The sequence below is a fragment of the Dysidea avara genome, chromosome 4 (genome assembly GCF_963678975.1).
Source record: "Dysidea avara chromosome 4, odDysAvar1.4, whole genome shotgun sequence".
NCBI lineage: Eukaryota > Metazoa > Porifera > Demospongiae > Dictyoceratida > Dysideidae > Dysidea > Dysidea avara.
In genome coordinates, this window is record NC_089275.1 from 4,297,298 (window position 1) to 4,315,318 (window position 18,021).

General features: G+C 43.4%; 1 protein-coding gene across 2 annotated transcripts in view; it reads left to right on the top strand.

Moving 5' to 3' along the window:
• The window catches only part of LOC136254454 (uncharacterized), a 35,015-nt gene continuing 16,994 nt past the window's right edge, over nt 1–18,021 (top strand). For both annotated transcript variants that reach the window (XR_010700500.1, XM_066047143.1), the window contains exon 1: nt 1–138. Coding sequence is in view for 1 of the 2 variants with exons in the window: in XM_066047143.1 (XP_065903215.1) it covers nt 21–138 (118 nt within the window). In the remaining variant the exon portion in view is untranslated. The remainder of the gene's footprint in view (nt 139–18,021) is intronic.

Genomic DNA, 18,021 nt, shown 5'->3' on the forward strand with positions numbered 1-18,021 from the left:
TAAAGAGCCCCGCCAGTAAAATGTCTGTCTTAGCCAAGGATCAATTTGAGCGAACTATCAATGTACTCAGCTGTGATGAACTGGCTGAATGGTTAGAAGAATGTGGTATACCGAAAGAAGCATGTCAAGTCTGCAAAGGTACTGACTATAGCGGCTCCTTTTTTTATCCTTTGAGTAGTATGTTAGTTGGGGCACTTTCAGGAGCGTGACCAGTACTAGATTTCAGTAGCTATAATTTCTTAAAGTTAGAGTAAATTGACATTCACTGTGATGAGACTTTCTAATTTGAAGAAACATAACTTGAAGAGCAGTTTCAAACGCAATGGACCACACCCAAATCGCCATGTTTTTGTACCAGACTGTTTGATGCTGCAAGTTGAATAGACACTATCCAAAACCACGCCCACTTTTCGGACGCCATTTTGAATGGGGCCAATTTCAATATCACTGACTGCACTGCATTGAAATTCAGCGATGAAGAAAGCTCGAACTAAGTGGTATTGTCAAACAATAGTCCATGAAAGCTTTCAATGCTGTAAATTCTTTGTTCTGGCTAAAAGCAGGTGATTATCAGGTGATGAACAAGGCGCGAAGCGCTGACGACACTAATTCCTTTGTTTACCTGTACAAGGAGCGCCTGGATGGTCAGCCGCTACTACAGTTACTATCACTAATAATTTACCGCAGTAATGGATACTAAAATACTATCTATTTGTTTTGCAGTGCTTCCTGTGTGGGCCAACCAGCAATTTGGGCTGTCGATGCTTCGCGCCTTGTTCAACCCTGATAACCACCTGCCCCTAACCAATTTACAACCTTGAAGGCTTCCACGGCCAATTGTTCGACAATGCCCCCTAGTTCGAGCTTTATTCATCATCGGATTTCAATGTAGCGCAATAGTAATAATTGATACTGGCCCCATTCAAAATGGCGGAAAGCTGTTGCTATGACGATTACGTAGTTTTGGATTGTGTCTATTCCTCGCTAAATTCATGCCAAGATTTATTAAAACGTAAGTAAAATACATGCCAGTGATAGAGTAAAATGTGTAGGCGAGTTATTAGGCATTAAAAGCTTCCCAAGAGGGCAGTTTCGTAGGAAAGAGAAATGCGTAAAGATGAATTAGGCCAAATTGCGACCTATTCACTGCCCAAAGGTGGTTACAACTAGGAGAAACTTGCAGTATAGGTCTTTATCCAGTACCACAGCAGCATACAACCACATCCAGCTATCCCAGGATTAGGCCACTCCAAATAAGACTAGTTTCCCGTCCTGAGGTTTACGGTGCGGCGGGAGGCTTATCATTATTCATTATTAAAGATTCGAAGAGTATCTTGTTCTTGAGAGGATTTCAAGGTCATGAAAATGGCTTTTTTGCAAGCTAGCAACCATTAGAACCGTTCATTTTAGGTTTCATTGTGCTTTTTAGCAATGCAAAATAAAAGGCTCCATGAGAAGTTTCCAGAAAGCAGCACAGGAAGTGGTTATGGAAAAATAATAACAATATTGACCATTTAATGTGGGTGCCCAGACGTGATGTGGGCGGAGGATGGGAAACTACACTCTCATTTGGAGTGGCCTTAGCCAGAGCTCCTGAAAGGCACGAGACTAGTGATGGTGTACTACCAAATGGTCTTATTTCGCTGTCTGCTTTTTCACACAAAGTGGAAATCCCAGCACATGAGCGATTCTGGCTAACCTGGGGATGGCAGGATGTGGCTGTACAATGCTGTGGTGCTGGATAAAGACCTATACTGCAAGTTTCCCCTAGTTTTAACCACCTTTGGGCAATGAATAGGTCGAAATTTGGCCTAATCCATCTTTACGCATTTCTCTTTCCTATGAAACTTCCCTGTTGGAAAGCAGTACGGATCTTTTAATGCCTAATAACTCACCTACATAGTTTAATCTATCACTGGCATCTATTTTACTTACGTATTAATAAGTCTTGGCATGAATTTAGCAAGGAATTCAACTTGCAACATGAAAGAGTCTGGTACAAAAACATGGCGATTGGGATGTGGTCCATTGCATAACTTTTGGTTATCATGGTTTTGAAACTGCTCTTAAATTTAGAAGTAACCAAGGATCACTGGTGAGAATGCACAGCAAAAACTGGTGCTCTTGAAACAAATATATTGTACTCAAGGGGTCTGCAACTAGGCAGAAATCCAATAAATTGTGTACGAGATTTTGAAATCTTGAAATTTCCTGGGATTTCAAGATTTCTAGGGATTTCCACACGGATTTCTTTGAATTTCAAGATTGATTGATGAAGTTTTAAAGCACGAAAATTGGCCCTGGATGGTTCAAGCAGGAGGTTTACTCTGGCAGTATGACATTTATTATAAAACTATATGTTCAGCATTGTTTGTGTAGGTGTGTGCCATCTTCTCTGCCGGTGATTAGTCCTCTCGATTAAAGTCCACTGAGATTTCAGCCTAGACTCCTTGCTACAGTACAGCTCACGGGTAACGTCGCATGTATACGCATGACGCGCGTGACGTGCGCTTGAGTGACCCGTGTGGATGCAGCAAGGCTACAGTAATGCTCCACGATATCTAACTTTACTTGAGAGCGTCTTGCAAGACCAGATAATAGGTCTCAGCTATGGTCTTGAGAGGTGGAACTGGCTCAGTCCCTCCAGCTGTGAAGTCGATCTCCTATTGCAATTCCTGTGTTGTAGCTATACCGAATACTTGGTAACTTAGCTACTGACTTGACCTCGACTCTGTCACGGACTATACAGTCAGTACTGTAGCTAGCAGCGGCAGCTACTGTAAACCTACTGTAGATGGATTGGTTGCCAAGTAATGCCACAGAAACCCAGTTAGTGCATTTTTCTAATTCGTATTTTTTTTATCTAGATAGTTAAAGCAATGGTCAACCGAAGTTTCAACTCTAGAAGCCAAGAAATTTCGAAGTTACAGCGCAATGAATTGCTAACAGCAAAAAATCGATTTGTACATGCAGTGACAATAAACTACAGGCATTTAATAAAACGATCATGACATACGGATGCAGTCCTGTACCAAGATGAAACATGCACCATCGAATTCTCCATGAACAAGCAAATCTATTGCTGGGTAAGTTTTGTCTTCCAGGCCTTTTCTACGTCCACGGGGGACCGGCGAAGGCGAACGAACGTTAGAAAAAGCGATAGTGAACCGCTCGTCCAATGCAAGGCACACTAATGCTGATAACTTCTGTCTCTTTGAGAGTACTGACACAAAACAAAGATTTTGGAACTCCTCTTGCTTTTGGGATCACAATGCTACCAAGTCTTTTAGTGTTATCACTTTCCTTCATTGTGAAACAAGCGCTTTAGAATTTACAGATTTTTTTGTTTTCATAAATATTCCACTCATTGCGTTCTGCGGGCCCAGCGTGCGTTTATTGGATTCTACTGTATAATTAGCTACAGTAGCTACGTAGGCTTGCACGAACATAATTATGGGACCGATTACAAATGTTTATGTGATTTAAGTGTTGTATGAAGTGACTAAACTCAGTAGCGAGTGTTCTCATGTGTGGCGAGTTTCTCGCGCGGCTAGTGCATATCCACGCGATATTCCACAGGTATTGTACAGTACATTGCAAAAGAATGATCCCACGAGAAGATGCGAGCATTACTTGCATGTGTATACTCGCGACGTTACCTGTGAGCTGTACTGTATATAGCCAAGGGTATTAGTTGATGAATTCACTCAGAGTACAATAACTGTGGCTGTTACTGCGCTACATAACCAGCCAGCACTTGTACTGCTATTGCACCTTCCAGAGTAGCAACTTTCAAGCTGCTTTACTAACTTATTAGCTACATAGCCCAGGAAACGTCTCTTACAGTAACAGATAAAAAAATCGTCATCATAACTACAATGTAGGAGCAATTTGAGATTGACGCGAGGTAATTCAAACATAATGATTTGAATTTATTTACTGATAACTTACTAAACCATTGTAGCTGGCAAATATACTTGTAAATCTTGTAATTCTTTTTTTTTCCTGTGCACATCAGCAGAGCTACCTGCCCAGTAATAATAATTAAATAAATGTGACCCAGTCTGGGAAAACCAGTTTTTTCACCTATTTAAAAGTATCGAGAAATGCTGGGTTTTAAGTATTTAGTGTGTTGTAGCTCGCCAATGGTTGAAGCTATGTTTACAAATTTTCACATGCTTTGCACCAATTCATTACCGTCCAGAGCATCCACTGTGCAAGTAGCCAACTACTAAGTTTTCCACCATTTTAGATAGTTTTTAAGCCAAGGTTGACTGTATCAGGCGAGCTGTAAAAGGGATGGGAAGCAGGGGAGCCTGGAAGGCAGGCAAGATGGTATTTAAAAATTGAAAAGGAAGGTGTAGGGATGAATTAGGCCAAGTTTTGGGCCATTCAGGTTTAAAATTGGTTAAAATGAAAGGAAATTCACAGCAGATGTACTTATTCAACACCACAGAGCTATACAGCCACATGCAGTCATCTCCAGGCTGACCAGAGCTCCATTAAGGCCCCACACCACACGTACGGATTGCCACTGGGCTTGGGGAAAGCAGTTAGCAAAACCAGACCACTCAAGTCTAGCTGATTTTGATTGTGGAATTAGATAGTTTATTCATGTAGCTTTGTGTCCTGGGTGAAAAATCAAATCTGCTGACATGGATGATAAAACCGGCTTTCTCAGACTGGGTCACAAATACAGATAGTTGAATCTGGACGTTACCATCCATTACGTAAGATTACATCATAGAATACCAACATAACCTAAAATATATGTGACCGGATCTGCTAAAAAGAGACATAATCGCACAAGCCTAAATTTACTGTATGGATGGTAAATTTACCCATTGAATACATTGGGTGAAATACTTGCGTATTATTGAAAAATTCCATAAATTGTTAACCCCTCTTTTAGTGAAGGAAGGTATTAACAATAAAAACCTGGATATCATCTTATTCGCCTACTCAAGAAGAGTTAGAAACACTTTGTTTCGTTCCAGTAGACCCAAGGACACGTAAGTTATGAGTGTTTGTTTACGTCATGTCGAAGCGATCGTACTCGATCGATTTTTCTTCATGAATTTCGCCTTTGTATGCAGTGAAGAAGGGCAAGTAAAGGAAAAACTTACCCAGTAATTTATTTCCCTATTCATGGCGAACACGATTGTGAAAAGTTTAGAACTGTATTTTGATCCGTTGGTAAGTTACAACCATTTTTGTAAGCGCCTGTAATTTATTCTCCCTATACTTGCTGTACAAATCAATTTTTCTGTTGTTGCTACTTTGTAGGGCTGTAACTCCCAGAGTGTTTGGCATATGAAGCTGAAATTTTGCCAGTGGGTACACTTGGCTACATAGATTATAAATAGTCAATAAACAGGAATTCAGAAAAAATGTGATTATGTCCTGTTTTTGCAGATCTGGTCACATATGGCAACAAAGATGCTAAGGATTTCAAAATTTCTTGAGATTTTGAATGTAGTGTACAAGATTTCAAGGGAGTTATGGGCCCCTCGAGTGTACTCTTGAAATAGTCTTGCTTGGCCAGACCACTTTTTCTAGGCATGGTGCTTATCGATTGCATTATAAGCGCCTGCCCTGTTTTGAGCAAGCGCTTATAATGCAATCGATAAGCGCCGTGCCGAGAAAAAGTATGATTCTACTCTTAAAACTACTGTAAACGATTTATGTTCCTTGGGGCAAGCACACTTTTCTTGATTTAAAGATTAGCATGCTAATTATTAGAAGATATTAGGCCACTCCAATTGGTAATTATGTTTCTGGTCCACCGCCCGCATCCTTTTTTGGAGAATGTGAAATTTCAGAAATACATGGGAAAAATGCCCGCATCAGCTATTTGAAAAACCTGGATTTCAGAAACAAATATTGGGCTGCAACAAGTGTGCTAGATCTAACTATCTAAGTATTTTATCAGTGAAAACCTGCAAGAAATGGGTGGAGTGTATAGCACTGATCGATATACTCTAATAGAACAGTCAGTAAATCACAAAAAATACTCTAATTGAGCAGTCACTTCATTGTTGCTTCGTTGCTGAATTCCGCCCGCCCGCACCTAAAACTGATTTTCAAAGGACCAGAAACATAATTACCAATTGGAGTGGCCTTATACTAACAACAAGTAGCTATAAGAAAAAATAGGAATTTAAAACTAGAGTAGGGATCAAGTAGAATAAGTGCAACGCCAAAATAAAAGCTTGGGATAGTAATTTTTAAACCAGGAGCGTGCCCAAAGCTGTGGGTGCGTGCCTGGTTTACTGAATTTTTTTCGTAAAAGTTTGTGTGTGTGTACCTATATACCTATCTATGTTTGTCTGTATGCATCCACATGAGCAAAATTGTTATAGTAATGGTTAAAAATGTGAAACTCAATCCCCCTTTATATAGTCAACTCCCCGACACACGATCAGTTTTGTACCCTCTTCGATATTCACACCTGTGCATTATAGTCACCTTGATTCCTGCACAGTACACCAAATAATAATAATAATAAGCAGCTTTTACGCAAGAAGTAAAGTGAAATGAAGTCTATATTAAGTTATGCAAAGGTTTCTTTTTTTGTGGTCTGAAATACAAGTGTGGCAACTCTCTTCAGACTTTGTGAATTACCTTCCCTTCAGGCTTTACAGGCGTTTAACAATTGAGAAACAACAGTGCAGGCCTCATAGACTACCAGGAATAGCCTATCCCTTCGGTTGAAAAGGGAGCATATCCTTACGTATGTGAACGAAAATGAAGAGCAGCTTTGAAGCTTTGTCGAGAGAATTTGTAGGAAAAAACATGATAGTCAAACTATAAAACAGTTTAGAAGATACTTCTGTGTGTAATATGTTGGTAAAAATGGTTTGTTTAACAAGCACTTGCATAGCAGTGCATAGCAACGTAGTCTAACATGTCCGGACCACTTTTTCCGTGTATTGTGTGGGGAAGAAAGGGTCTGGTGCAACTCCAATATGTAGCTGTTTATTTCTGAGCTGTCCCCAGACACTGGGGACGCTAATTGAATAACATTGGCTGCAAAGGAAGCGCCAATGATGTCAGTAAGTAAACTTGAGATGGCTTCGACTTTTTTATCCTTTAAATGAATCTTAATTTGCTACGTTGTTTCTTTTATATCATCTTGAAAGTTCATCCTCGTCGCGTAACAAGACTCACAACCAGAGAAAGAGTGTATGAATATTTCATCGTTTACTGATGTCATGGCGGCTCTTTTGTGAGCAATGTTATTCAATTAGTGTCCCCAGAGTCTGGGGACAGCTCAGAAGTAAACAGCTATTGGAGTTGTACCAGACCCCACCCTATACATGGAAAAAAGTAGTCTGGCCACACGAGACTAATAGCAACGTGATTGAAAGAATTACAAAATTTTCATGAATTACTAAATATGAGAATTACACACACTAATGGTATGTGAGCCACAAGGTTTACTACAAGTTCTATTATTAGTCAAAAACAAGTCACATGCCATACCATATATAGTAACTACTTAACCATGCGTGTTCCTACTATACAATAATAATTGCAACTCTACATGTTTAGTCTGGTCCACATATGCCCCTTTCACTATGAGCTTGTTCTTAAGCTTAAAGGTATATAAAACTGTGGTGGTCACTGGTCTCATGAGAGGTAACAGTGCGACAAATTGACTGTCTCTTTCTAAAAATGTTCAAGTAGAGGTCCACAATGGTGTTACATTCTTGGTCATCGTGCTCTCTGAACTGTCAGCTGCTGCTTGAAAACTGTGTCTCAATCTATTACTGTGAACCACTTTACTCTTCCTGCCTTTATTGAATTGGATTGTCACTGGGCTCTTGACTGACATCACTTTCCAGCCACCTTCCCATCTTGGTTGCAATTTTCCAGCAGTGGGTACTGAGAGCCATACCTTGTCATGCACAGCAAACAAGGGTTCTGTGGACTGCTCATCATAGTGGGTCTTCTGTTGGTCTGCTGCCTTCACTAAATTAAGACTCAACAAAATCTCGTAGTTCAGCAAGCTTAACTCGAAGGTAGTGTTGGTAGGAGCCAGGATCAAAAGTGAGTGGGGAATCAAACAGAAGGTGTAGGGTTCCCTTCCAAGCATCAGTATGTGTGGGGATACACCTGTAGACGAGTAGACTGCTATCCAGTATGTATATAGCGCCAGAGGTAAGTGCCGTTACCACTCAAATTCTTTTGTCAATGTACATGCAGAGGAGCTCCAGTAGAGAGTGATTGAATCTTTCAACTAAGCCAATGCCTTGTGGATGGTAGGCAGTTGTACGTGACTTTTGTAAGCCAAATGCATCAAGCGTCTGTTTGAGTACAGTACTTTCAAAGTTCTGACCCTGGTCTGAGTGCAAAATCTGAGGTAGGCCCATAGTGGAAAACAAGTTGACAAGTGCTTTTGTGATGGTAACAGCCTTCTGATTTGGCAGAAGTATGGCATCAGCCCATTTAGTAAAATAGTCTTGCACAACGAGTAGACATTTGTGACCCAGTATGGGAAAACCGGGCTTATCGCCTATTTAACTAGAGACAGGACAGCTAAAGGAGGATATTACTACAAGGGTGATGGGGTTATGGGCCTCTTGTGGTGCTCGAAATGGATTAGGAAAGGAACCTGTGAGCCTGATTGGAATGCCCGGACAAGCTTGTGATAAAAGTCTTGTCTAACATGTAAGCATGTCCTGATAGTGATTTCAGGCTTGAATAGTTCCTGTAAACTACTGACAGTTTTGGAGACATTTTGGGGATAACCCAGCCACTCTTTGGAAAAATAAAAGTAAGCACCGCCCATGTCACATTAACCTACAGTTAATGGAAAGACGTAGAACAACCCAAGGGGGGGAGGGGTGGGGCTTGAATTGAACAACAACTCCTGAATCGTGTTTACTCGAATGAGCTTGCACACCTTGGGATTGCTTTGAAGTGAGCGCGTAAATGATAGGAATGCTACCGAGGGGGGTAGTCAGACAGGTTTAGAGCCTGAGCAAGCATTTTGGACTTGCCCTACTAGTTAACCCTGTTTAACCTGCTGTTAAACTTGCATTAACTAGAGACAGGACAGCTAAAGGAGGATATTACTACAAGGGTGATGGGGTTATGGGCCTCTTGTGGTGCTCGAAATGGATTAGGAAAGGAACCTGTGAGCCTGATTGGAATGCCCGGACAAGCTTGTGATAAAAGTCTTGTCTAACATGTAAGCATGTCCTGATAGTGATTTCAGGCTTGAATAGTTCCTGTAAACTACTGACAGTTTTGGAGACATTTTGGGGATAACCCAGCCACATAGGATGTGCTAGCCATGGCACATCAGTTTTATCCCCAAACTACAGTATATGAGAGCACCGTGCCCATTAGACCATTACCCACCAAAGCAAATGATGATATTTGCAGTTAACCCGGGCTAGAAAATATAAAGAAAACTATACCACATGAGAGCAATGAGAGATCACTTATCTGCTTATTTATCCCCAGTTACCAGGGGGTAAGTTGAGATTACCATGACTAGTATGTAGAAACAATACAATATGGCAGCATGCGTACAGGTGAATATTAGAAGTTGTCAATGCTGTTCAGAGTGGACATCTGGAGAGTACTGGAGAGACTTGAGCCAATGCTTTTGGATGAATCTTGATGTACAGAAGATATGCAGAGCTTTTCCATCTGCCTAGAGTTTGGATTGTGGAGTCTTGGATACCTGCCATTGCTGCAGTTGTTGCTGCCCCTCTGCGGAAACTATGCCCCGCGAACTTATGAGCTGGAAGTTTGGCAGCAGTGAGAGCTGCCCTAACTTCCTTCACAAATCTAGGCTTGGACAGAGGAGAACCATCTTCCCACTGGAACAGAGGGCCAGGCTTGTTTCCTCTTAGTGCCAGGTAGTGTAGGAGGGCTGACACTGGGCAAAGTTCATCGCCTGTCTTACTGATGACCACTGTTACCCCTTTCCTAGTTTGGTCTGTCTTTGACTGCTTGATTAGCAAGGAGATTGTAGAAGGTTGTGACTTGTGATCTGCTTGAAGGTCCCCAAGAGACAGATGGGTATTTGGGTCATAGTCATTATCTCGTGGAACTGTGAGCTCTCCTGACCTGTAGAAGGAGAAAAAGTTGGTAGTGGAGGCTGCCCAGAGCAGAGAGGACTTGTAGGATGTGCCCTCCTTTTCAATGAACCATTCTGCTTTCATCTTTCGTAAGATTGTAGGGGTAATTGGAAGACGAGCTCTTGGAGCTTTACTTCGTTTACCAGCCTCCACAGCTATGCCTCTGAGTATTTGTCTGAGCCGAGGCATCTGACCCACATTTGGGTCACCAAATCCCATTGCTACTTGAACTTGGCGAACCCCTGACAAATAAGTCTTCACAGTGCTGTGAGCCAGACCCTGCTCAGCTAAGCATGTAGCAAAATAGCACAAGATGCATTCTGATGTAGGGAAGGGTGTAATGCTGAAGTCTTGACAAAATTGACTGTAGCGGTGTTCTGCTGCCTTGTAGGTTTTATGAGAAGAGGTTGCTAAAGCTGCTGTAAAATAGTGACGAACAGCTTTGTCCAGCTTATGGATGTCCATGTGATGTTTTGGGAGACTATGGTTAATAGAGGTGGAGGGATTCTTGATGGAGTGCGGGAAGCCAGAGGTGTCTGTAAAAAGAAAGTGTGCAAATTATTGCGAGATAGAGCATCAGCTGTTGTATTGTGTATCCCTGCAATATGGGAGGCAAAGAACCAAAAATTATGGTAGGAGGCAAAACATACGAGTAGTCTTATTAAGTGCATTAGGTGACTATCTTTTCAAAACAGAGAATTCACTACATGCACTACTGCCATGTTATCAGTACGGAAATGAACTATTTTCCCAGTCCATTGGTTACCATAGATAGCAGCTGAGATGACAATTGGTATCATCTCTTTAGTGGCGATAGGGAGGTGCATCAGTCGGGTACTCCATTTGAAGTGGAACCACCTGTTCTCACAGTATGCTCCACATCCAATGAGCCTGAGGCATCTGAGGTCAGCATGATATCAGCCGATTGTTTCCCCAAGTCCCATAGCATTGATATCCCATTCCAGGTGGAGATGAAGAGATGCCACCACAGAATGTCAGCCATAGTGGAGAGGTTTAGGCGTATGTGGTGAGTGGGTAATTTGCCAATGTTTTGGGCTGAATGAAGTCGCCTCAAGAAGGGGCGGCCAGGCCGGATGACCTTGGTTGCAAATTGTAACAACCCCACTAGGCTCTCCAAGTCACCCTTGGACACAGTCCTTGCTAGGATAAGACTGGCCAGTTCCTTCTTCAGCTGAGATAGTTTATCTTCCGGAAGACGAAGTTGAAAGTTAACTGTGTCAACTTCAATTCCCAAGAATTTGAGGGTTTGAGAGGGTCCCTCTAGTTTTGAGACCTCCATGGGTACCCCCAGCTTTTCCCAGGCTGTTGTTAAAGTATTTTTCTGGATTATGGCCTCTGAGTGGTTTTTGGCAACCAGGATGAAGTCATCCAGGTAGTGGAGTAAATTGAGAATCCCTTGGTTTAGAAGAATCCACTGGATTGCATCAGCTACCGCTGATAAGATTTTTGGGGCAGAGCGTAAGCCAAATGGTAAGGCCTGGTCTATGAAGATTGAATTCTCCCATTTCACATTTAGGAGATGGCAGTCTTGAGGATGCACCTTAATCATTCTGTATGCCTCCTTGATGTCAGCTTTCACTAGAAATGCCCCTCTACCCACTTTAAGCACAAGCGCTGCTAGGTGGTCTACTGAAGAATACGATAATGACGCTAGGGATGTAGAGATGCCATCATTGACACTGCCACCATCTGGTGATGAAAGGTCGACAATCAAACGCCATTTCCCTGGTTTGTTTTTCTTAGGGATTATTCCAATCGGGCTAGTGTGTAAGTTGTGGGGGCGAATGTAAGGTGGGAGTTTGATCATACGACCCAGAGATAGTTCTCTCCACAGGTGTTCTGTGATGATATTAGGAACTAAGGATGGTCTATTGCCAGGGGAAGTTCCCAGCTGGTGTTGTCTGTTGAAGCCAATACGGAAATCCTCCTGTATTCCTCTGAGGATGTACGCAACAAATGAGTGATCTGGGTGATCTGTAAGAAGGACTGCCCACTCAGACTGGTTCAGCGGGGATTGGGCATTGTAGTCCAGTATGAATTCTGGAGTGTTAGCTGTGGCAAGTGGTCTGTACGAGTCCAGTGCCAGCAGGTCTTCCATGTACTCATATGAGTTGCCCCTCAGCATGCCACTGGAATGAAGATCCAGGTCTACAAAGAAACAAGTACCCACACTTAGATCACACCCAAGAGGGTGGAAAGTGGGTTTCACCAGGCCTCCTCCTATTAGAAGTTTTCAGATGAATATTATTGGGAGCATCTAACTTTGACCTAAGGCATGATATGAATGCATAGAGTAGGACCTAATGTATGGGTGTGTGAATCATGTTTTTTATCCAACAGGAGGATACCAGGTGACTTCTAGGCTGGGCAACCCATAAGTGTCATGTCCAAGCCCCGCCACATATTTCAACAATTGACTGATCATAAAGTATAATAACTTGTGCACAACTAAAATATCGGGCAGTCTTGAGCCTGCAAGATCATGCCCACTTACAACTACGTAACAATGAATCAGGTGTGTTAATAATCAAGACTATAGGAATCACAGTCACTGTTCATGGAGTACTCCACTACTTTGAACGTTTTGGAGCTGTGGAGCAGGACGACGCAGAGTGAGGCCCTCCACAAAGCCAGCATGAATGTGAGTATGGGCAGCTTGCTCTGTCACATCGTCCTCGGAAATTCCATCGGAAACATGACTCTTTGGAGTTTGGGTTAGATGATTTCCTGTTACCCGGAACTTGAGTTGGTCTTGGATGAGATGACGTACCTGAGAAACGCTGTTGAGCGGACAGGCAATGCCCGTATATGGTGAAGTTCAGCTCTCCCCACTGTCGCACATTGTGTGCTGCTGCCCACTGGCGATAGTCAATGCCATACTTCATCCACTGGGGGCCTAGTTCTTGGGACAATTGTAAGATAAGGTGAAGGTGGGCTGCTAGACCAGTGGTCTGAGCTGAAGTGGTTGAATCACAAGAAGTCAGCACTGCCATATAACGTGAAAAGGCCTTTAGCCAAGTGAAAATATCTGTGATCTGCTTTCGGCGGCGCTGCACCTGATCCTGGTCTAAAACTAAGATCTGTCCCCCGGTAGGTGGTTGAAGTGTGTATCCCTCAGGCTGTCGGTAGTCATCCAATAGTTGAGCCAAGTCCACATATTCCCATTTCCGTATCCGCTCAACAAGTTTTGTTGGGATGAGTGGTAGACCCTCGTTGATTACTGTAGAGCTGCCGCTAGTCAAAGTGTGAGGTGGTTCATCTTCGACTAGAGACCCTAACGGGGGTAGGGATGGCCCAGATGACAGGAGTGGGTCCACTGGTAAGTGGAACCCAATGCCTCCTCCTTGCGTACCTGTGGGATAAGGCACGACAATCTGCTTATTCATCCTTGTGGGATATGCGAGCTTGGGCGGCTGTAGCCAATTTGTCAGGCGACGGGGAGCCTTGATGCGCATTCCTGCATTCGCTGCTGGGACTGCACGTCTACCTGCTTGACTGAGACTATGCATCTACCAGCTTTACAGAGACTCTGGCGTCTACCAGCTTGTGCGACGACGATGGCATCAAGGTCTTTGGAGGTGGGATTTAACGTCTACCACCTCCGAGCACGATATGCGCTAGAGTAGCATGTGACGTATTGTTGCTTTGAAAAATGCTGGCTATTTTTGGGTGCCAAGCCGCCCATTCTCGTTGTCACCTATAAATATGCGTGCAAATATGGTTTCTGGAATGACTTACCGGAAGTGGATGATGTGGAAGCCGGTGAGGATACCAGAAGAGCGGAAGTAGCGACAGGGTCTGTTGCTGTCAGCGGGTTGCTGCTCGGAATACAGCGAGACTGGATCAAGTCCGCCACCGCGGTAGCTAACTGTTGCACAGTAGAGGACGACAGCGTTGGCAATGATGGAGAGGAAACTGCGACTGGAGGCGTTCTGGAGGTTGGAGCAGTGGCTTCTGGTGACGAGGAAGTGGGAACAGGAACCGAAGGAACAGAGTCGGAGGCTTCTTCGCTATGCATCTTTCCTGGTATCACTGAGCTTGAATTGAACAACAACTCCTGAATCGTGCTTACTCGAATGAGCATGCACACCTTGGGATTGCTTTGAAGTGAGCGCGTAAATGATAGGAATGCTACCGAGGGGGGTAGTCAGACAGGTTTAGAGCCTGAGCAAGCATTTTGGACTTGCCCTGCTAGTTAACCCTGTTTAACCTGCTGTTAAACTTGCATTAAAGGTATCGAGAAATGCCGGTTTTAAGTATTTAGTGTGCTGTAGCTCGCCAATGGTCGAAGCTATGTGTATCAAATTTTCACACGTTTTACACCAATTCCTTACCTCCCACAGCATTCACTGTGCAAGTAGCCAACAACTACGTTTCCTGCCATTTTAGATAATCTTTAAACCGAGGTTGACTATATCAGATGAGCTGCAAAATGGGTGGGAGGAGAAGGGCCTGGAAGGCAGGCAAGATGCATGGTGTTCAAAACATTGAAAAGTAAGGTGTAGGGATGAATTATGCCAAGCTTTGGGCCATTGAGGTCTCAAAATTGGCTAAAATGAAAGGAAATTCACAGCAGATGTACTTATTCAACCCCACAGAGCTGTACAGCCACATACAGTCATCCCCAGGTTGACCAGAACTCCATTAGGGCCCCACACTGCATGTACGGATCACCACTGGGCTTGGGAAAAGCAGCCACCAAAACCAGACCACTCAAGTCTAGATGATTTTGATTGTGGAATTATATAGTTTATTCATGTAGCTTTGTGTCCTGGGTGAAAAATCGAATCTGCTGACATGGGAAATAAGACTGGTTTTCTCAGACTGGGTCACATTTGTTACCATTGGTTGCAGACACTGGGACACTCAGAATATCCATGGCTACCCTTTGCCATGGCTTGCTAATTAGTGTTGATGTCAAGGGTGCTTGAAATGGTAGACTGCTGGCATTTGTGGCACTGGCGACAATATGACTCTCCATCACTGATCATGCTGACCCAATAATCTTCTTTACAAAGGAGTTCTAAGGTTTTGTTAAAGCCCTGATGACCTACTGATGGGGAGTCAATGCATTGCTGCAGTGCTTGTCTTGTAATATCAGCACAATTACTGCTGTTTCAAGGGGTTGTGGTGTGTACTGTTGACCAAAAAAACCCTTCACATAGTGTGAGCTGAGACCATGGCTTGTAGTATCGAGACAGTGGTGACTGGTGCCACTGGCAAGAAATTGGCCTGTAAATATGCTGTTGTACTGCTTCATATACTACCTGCAGTATTGGATCTGCCTGTTGTGCTTCCTGGATGTCCTTTTTGATGGAATCTGAAGATAACTGTGTGGCTGCCACTGCAGGATTGGGAGGAATGTGCCTTGAGAGTTCATTAACATTGCCATTTTGACAGCCCTTGCGGTACTTAATGACAAAGTCAAACTCTTGCATGGCTAGTGCCCACCAGCAGAGCAAGCCCTCCATCTTCTGTGATGACAACCACTGAAGTGGTGCATGATCAGTGAGCAATTGAAATGATCTCTCCAGTAGGCAATGTCTAAACTGTTTCAATGCGAATACTATTGCCAAGCATTCCTTTTGTATCTTACTGTACTGTTGCTCAGCCTGATTCAGTGTTCTGCTTCCATACACGATGACATGACCCCCCTGTTCCAATATAGTACCCACACCAACAGAGCTGGAATCCGTCTGTAACATGAAAACAGGTGATGTTGGGTCAAACTGAGGGTAGGCAAGGATTGAAGCTTGAACAAGTTTATCCTTTAATGTATTAAAAGCTGTGTTGCATTCATCAGTCCAGATAAACTGAGCTTGTTTCTGTGTCAGGTTGTGGAGAGGTTTAGCAATGTCTGAAAACCCCTGTATATAGCGACAGTGATAAGACGCAAGCCCTATGAATTTGCAGACCTCTTCAATATCAGTGGGAGTCATCCAGTCATTAACAGCAACAACGTTTTGTGGATCTGGTGACATCCCTACAGAAGAAAACACATGACCCAGGTAAGACACTTTTGACGTAGCTCTATGGCACTTACTATATACCTCTGAGAGTAAGGTTAGCCTTACTTAGATGATCAAACACTTGCTGAAGGTGTTGAGCATGTTGATGCCGGTTGGCTGAATGAACTAGAATGTCATCAATGTATACCGTGACAAATGGCAAATGCCTGAGCAGCTGATTCATTAACCTTTGGAAAGAGCTTGGGGTCCCTGTCAGCCTAAATGGTATACACTTAAACTGAAATAATCCCATATCTGGTCCTGGACAAAACGCAGTCTTGTGATGGTCTTGAGGGTTGACAGACACATGCCAGTATCCACATTACAGGTACAGGGTACTGAAAACTTCAGAGTTTGCTAGTTTGTCCTGCACTTCATCTGGTAATGGCAATGGGTATGTGTCCTTTTGAGTTTTCTTGTTTAACTCACGGTAGTCCACACACAGGCGGATATCACCTGGTTTCTTTCTAATGAAAACAGCAGGTGCCATCCATGGGCTGCAGCTCTCCTCTATAATGCCTTGGTGTAGCATGGCACAGATCTGCCGTTCAACCTCTTGTTTGTAATGCCAGGGATTCGCCGTGGTGGTACTCTCACTGGGTTTCCTGTGGTTGGGATGTGATGGTAAGCCAAGTTGGTGGCATCTACTACTGATCTAAACAAGTGCCTGTATTCTCCAAGTACCTCACCCATACTAACATCATTGCAAGTAGGTATATCAAAAGTGAGTGATTTGTCATAGTGTGGGATGCTACATTCGTCAAAAACATCATGTTCTGTGGTGGCACCAATGGCAGCAGTGGCATATCGTTTTGCTTTGGCGTCTACTGTGGCATCCCACAATGGTTGCACACTCTCTAACTCGGACATATTTTGCTGTACTGTGACTGGAGAAAATGTAAAGTCTAGACATACATGGTGTTTGTAGAGGAAGTCAGTTCCAAGTATGATAGGATAAATTAATGAGTCCACAACTAGGAACTGATGCTTTGTCGTAAAATTACCGGCCATTTGTATGGGTGCATTAACACAATCAACAATAGGCAATGGATCCCCTGAGGCAGTGACTAACTGAATTGAGGAAAGTTCTCGTAAGGATGGGCAAGTGTTCATTGAATTTGCTTCTCGATGGCGTACTAGGGAAACAGCTGACCCTGTATCCAGCATATTGTCAACAGTAGCATCTCCCACCTTCCTAGTGATCACTGTGGCATTGTTCCTCACTGTGGCCACAGTGACAAAAAGTGGTGGGCTTGTGGGCGGGGATGACCACTACTCCAAGCAGTTTCCCCCTGGCTGTTTCCCTGTGGGCAGGTCCTCCAGCCATGGCCTTGCTGTCCACAAGTAAAACAGAATCTGGGATCTTGACGTGTCAGACAATTATATTGCAGTGGCCAACCTTGTTGCAAAAATAGCATCGCTTTGGTCTGCTCTCCACAAATGCTGGTGGTGTTCTAGAATTGGATTGACGTGTATTGAGGACAGCCACTTGAGCAGTCAACTCAGTTATTTGCTGTTGTAACTGGAGGAACTCGGTGGTAGATTTTGGTTGAGCAGCAGCAATGGGGTTTGCTGGGGCATGTTGTTCTGCAGTCATCAGGATCTTTGCCCGTTCAATTGCTCTCTTTAATGTGGCTGTGGCTCTAGTTGCACAAAGTTGCTTGCTCACCGCATGGGGTAAACCAGTTAAGAATTGGTGTAGTAGTAACTTCTCCATCGTCTGTGCTGAAATGTCCGGCATCGCTTGATTTAACAGTTGTTTTTGTTTGTGAACATACAGAGAGAGTGATTCTCCAGGGTGCAAAACTTGTTTATGGAAGTCGTCCAACAAGATGAAACTCATTGGCTTGATGGTGTCAATGATCTTCTTCTTCGTTGCTGTGTAGTCCTTCTGC